This window comes from Kryptolebias marmoratus, linkage group LG16 (genome assembly GCF_001649575.2).
Source record: "Kryptolebias marmoratus isolate JLee-2015 linkage group LG16, ASM164957v2, whole genome shotgun sequence".
Taxonomy (NCBI): Eukaryota; Metazoa; Chordata; class Actinopteri; order Cyprinodontiformes; family Rivulidae; genus Kryptolebias; species Kryptolebias marmoratus.
The window spans coordinates 1,303,241-1,308,046 of NC_051445.1; the positions used below are offsets into that span (position 1 = coordinate 1,303,241).

Here is a 4,806-nt window from a genome sequence, read left to right on the forward strand (position 1 = left end):
ATCACAATATCAGTTCAGTTTTTGCCACAAACTCAACTGCCTGACCCCTCTCATTTCTGCCAGCTCATTCATACAAGGGGCCAAAATTAAAAACATTTTATCAATATTTCCTTGAAAAAATAAACTAATTTGCCAAGTGTTTCAGATTTACTATGTCTAAATATTCAAACACAAATATAAAATTTACTTTTTAATATACCTAATAAGTCAGAACAAACAAACTACTAATGGACTTTTTTTTATTAAAAGACTTATTCATTTCTTGTGTTTTCCACATCACCTCTTACTGATTTCTAATGAAAACGTCAACAAAGGCCATCAAATCAGAAAAAAACAAAACAAAAACATAACAAATAAAAAACAAATCTCAATAAAAGTTCAAACGGGTGTTAACATTTCACCTGAAAATACAAAACAAAACAAATAACTGTATGGATAAAATGAATTCAGGCAGATTCTGTAGCTAAAATAAAAAGTTTGAGTCATGGAAACTGTCAGGACATCAGAGTGAAACTCCTTTGTGTGTTTTTATTATAATTTTCATGACAGAAACGTTGCTCACACCGATGAACACAGAGATGATTCAGCAGCGGGGGTAAACTGTACAGTCCGATCTTTTTCCACCTCAAAGTTTGATCAACTCTTTTCCTCTTATTTCTAGCAGATTAACAAGTGTTTCAAACTTTATTTTTTCAGCTTCAGAGTCAAAACATCGCCGTATGAGCTTAGCATTAAGTCTGTTCTGTTTGAAATAAATGTGATGTCCTGCAGGAGAGCAGAGAAACTGCCACACACACGATCTAAGAGATTTTCAGGGATAATTTACTCAGACAAAGACACGAGGAAGAGTTTCTTTGGTTCACAAGACACACAACAAGAAATCTTGCAGACTTTTAGTCTTGCAAGATCTTGTTAAACTCCTACATTCAAGCTCAAAACATTTTAGTAAACTGTAAATCAGAGTGATTTAAAAAAAAGCATCAAATTATTCCTTAAATCAGCTGTGTATGACATTGCTCAAGGGGTGGTGTTGGCGGCTATCCAACAAATATTTTTTTATTTATCAGCCTGTTTATTTTCTAGATGTTATTCTAACACCAGGTAGACCAGGATGGCGAGGAAACCAATGGCTTGAAATTTCCAGAACACCCTGAAGTTGCTGCATCAAGAGCAGAGAATAATAATAATAATAATAAAAACATGCTGCAAGACAAAGAATCCCATAGCAGAGCCCAGATTATACGTCCACAGAAGTGATATAGGAATATAGCTGTAGATGTTTCATGAATGTGTCTGCTTTTCTTAAAGCCTACTGAGAATGGAAACACAGATAGGCTCCTTTGTATCTTCCAAAGTAGTAGCAATCCTCGGGGAAGTTGTTAGCCTCCTCCACTGCCTTGAAGTGGCTGACAGCATGGATAAAGTAGTCGGGGAAGATCTTGTGCAGAACCAGAGCCGCCCCCATCATGTTTCTGTTCAGCTTTGTTTGCTCAATCTGCTCCTGGATCAGACTCTTGTCAACGGGCTTCGGCTCGATGCAGAACGAGACCACCACTTTGATATGGTTCTTGGTCAGAATGTCAAACGAGTTGTCGCCTTTACTTCCGTGGTAGTTTTTCCCTGCTATCCAGTTGAAGAAGAAAATGCGCTCTCTGTTTTTGAAGGCCCGGATGGACCAGCTCACCCAGTCATATTTATCAGTCAGTTTATCCAGGAGGGATTTGGTGAATGTGTGACTGATGGGGCCAGGGCTCCCTTCAAGGTTCTTCTCCGTGTCCTTCCTGGCTTGTTCAGCAAAGTTCTCGATGCAGTCATCCACAGCTGCTTTCATTTTGAGCTCTACTTCCTCCATTCGGCTGTTCCACTTCTTCACCGTACACTCATCAACGGTTCCCTCTTTGAATGCGGAGTAGGCCATGATGGATATAATGCCAATCACAAAAAGCTTCTTCAGTTTAGCGCAGAAATTCTCCACAATCCTTCTGTTCTTTTCCTGGGTGGTGACGACCGTTTCCATAATGGCATCGTCGGAGTCCTCTACGATGGCTTTGTAGAGGGCTTCCACGTTCATGTCACCCTCCGTGTAGTTATAATGAGTAAGAAACTTCTCTTTCTTCTTCTCCCTGTAATTTGGCTTCGAGTTGACAAAGTCCAGGAACTTTTCGTACTGACTGAGTATGTGTACCTCCCAGTCAAAGTTCCTCTTGTTCATTGATGACATCTTCAACTCCGACTTAATTTGACTGATCTCATTTTGGATTCCCGTGAGCTGATCGTTCACTTTTGTTATTTGCTGAATCAGGTAGGTGGCTTCTTTGCTATCCGGGTTCTTCAGCAGTTCGTGGGAGGCCTTGAACACAGCCTCCAGAACGGGGTGAAGCTTGCCCACGGAGGAAGCCAGCACCTTGGAGGCTCCGCACATGACCTCCACTCCTTTCTCGAGCTTCTCTCTGTTTTGTACGAGCCATTCTCCCACGTTATCCATCTTAAGTTTGGAAATCTAATTAGACTTTGTTGGTGCCTGAAAGGAGAAGAAACATGGGGGAGGGGGGAGAGAGAAGTGTTATAAGACAGAGATAAAGTAATCAGCTGATTCTAAGCCTTTTTTCCCCTTATAGGACTTTTCTTCTGCAAACAGCCTCTACAATAAACGAAATGGTTGGTCATGTCAGCACATGCTGGCATCCAGTTTCATGCCGCACCCTCTGTTAATGGCAGGGACTCCTTTTTAAGCCTTGGTGACATTGGCAAATATTACAAAAACCTCATGAAGGTCAACAAACCAGGCACTATGGACAGATATGCAGAACAAATATCAAACGTGTCCTGTTTACTCATGAATTTTGACGTGAATTATTGCTCAACATTGCAGCTCCGGCCCTTTGGGATGTCATTTTACTGCTTTAACAATAGCCAAGACCCAAAGCAAACACAGATGTTCACAACATGAGAAAAAGTAGAGTTTACATCAATAATGATAGTATGCTTTTCGATGTAAAATGCTCAAGAGAGATGACCTAACTTTTTTTTTTTTGTTCACTGGAGCTCATATGTTGCTCAGAAAAAGACACACCCAAGTCTGAGAGGAGAAAACCTTCACCACTACACTTGTTCAGAAAAGAAGTCACACTTCACTCCTCATTACAGCCTCACTTTAATTAAAACCAAACTCATCTAAAAATCTCATTTGTTTCTTTTTAAGGGCTAACTTTGACCAATAAATAAATAAAAATGTAAGTTTACATAAGAACAAAACAGGCTCACCAATTATTACTGCAGAGATGAGATCAGTGGTGTCATTTTACAGCCATTTTCTAACATTTTACTAATTAAATTTACTTTATTCAGTCACATGGCATCAGTCCTCCTTAAAGAAACATGTGAACTAGCTGATGAAAATGATAAAAAAGTGCAACATTTGAAATTTGAAGTGACAGATTTAAATTCCACTTTAACAAAACAGGAAGGGGATTCGTTTTTTTTAACCCATTTTGTGGAACAAATGGCCAAAAACAGCTTCTTTAAATATCTAAAGGGAGGGGAAAAGGCGAGTCAGTAGGATCTGCGTGAGCTTACAGAGCTTTAACGAAGACCACAAAAGTCCCACAGAAAACCACCTCCTGCCCACAGGACAAGACTGCACTTCAGGAAAACTCTAATTATTATCTTTAATTTATATATAACTCCTCATGCTGCAAGTTTTTATCATACTTTCTCTTTTTCTTTTTTCCTTCCTTTCTGTTTCTCCATCTTTGTTTCAAATATTTTCCATAAACAATACTAAAAATAATAACAAGAATTTTAAAAAAGGATAAAAACTCACCTATTTTTTCGTTAAATGCTCTGATGAGCTGCAGTCCAGTTATCCGGTAGTCCAGTTATCTGTGCCTGTGAGCACCAGCCTCCTTGGGATGTATTTATACCCTCCCTCCTTCTCTCTCCCTCACCCTTTCTCTTCTGCCTGTCTCTCGTCACTCCCCCTTTCAGAAATTCCACCTCCATCCAGCTTCAGCATTCCAACAAACCCCACTCCGGAGAGATGAGAGGCCGGCACAGAAACAGATAACATCCTGTAAACACTCCCCTGTGCAGGGACACCATGCACCCAGGGAAAACTTACCAGAAAAAAAGGCCTCTGAGTGTGTGTGTGTGTATGTGTGTGTGTGTGATGCACAAAATGGGGGAGGCAGGGAGAAAAAAGGAGACCAGTCACAGCGAAGCTCACCAAAGTGGCCCATCAGGACAAAAAGCTTCTTGTTGTGCCTCAAACCGGTTGCCATGGTCACCACCCTGGTTCCTCCAACGTATGTGAAACTGTGCATGCTTCAAATCCAAACTTAGAGATTTGTTTTAATCATAGAATAAAAAAGAACAACTCAGAGAAAAAAACAGATAATTGTCAATAAATGCTGTTGTTTTGGAAGTAAACTCTAAAATAATCTAAAATCTTCAGCGAGTCGAAAAGAAGGTGACTCTTGTTTACTGAAAATGTTTCACGCCACATTTGAGGGGTTATCTAAGTGCTGGATTTCAAGGTTTTAAAGTGCATTGAGTTGAACTCACATGCAAATCATTCTCCCTCCCATTGATGCCGAGTGGCTTTAAGGGTCCAGTCGCCTTTTTTTTCCTGGTTGTCTGAGATTCTGAGTCAGGAGGCAACTCAAAGCAGCAACTTTCAGAGTTTTGAAAACAATTTTTGATTTACAAAAACTCTAAAGTTTGCAAATCAAACTTTTAATTTTGCAGGAAAAATCTTTAGGTACCAACAAAATAAAATCACAAGTTAAAAGTCAGATGTTAGAACAG

The 4,806-nt window shown here is 39.7% G+C and overlaps 1 protein-coding gene across 1 annotated transcript; it reads right to left on the bottom strand.

The window, feature by feature from the left end:
* Positions 1–222: 222 nt before the first annotated feature.
* Positions 223–3,961, bottom strand: rpz5 (rapunzel 5). The gene is made up of 2 exons (XM_017437918.3): positions 3,824–3,961; positions 223–2,521 (listed from the first exon to the last, which is right to left on the bottom strand). Exon 2 carries the CDS (start codon positions 2,483–2,485, stop codon positions 1,310–1,312), a length of 1,176 nt encoding a protein of 391 aa, XP_017293407.1. The 5' UTR covers positions 2,486–2,521; positions 3,824–3,961; the 3' UTR covers positions 223–1,309.
* Between the last annotated feature and the right edge of the window lie 845 nt (positions 3,962–4,806).

Bases quoted from the DNA above. Each gene is read 5' to 3' on its own strand.
- rpz5 (XM_017437918.3), bottom strand. From the start codon at position 2,485: ATGGATAACGTGGGAGAATGGCTCGTACAAAACAGAGAGAAGCTCGAG.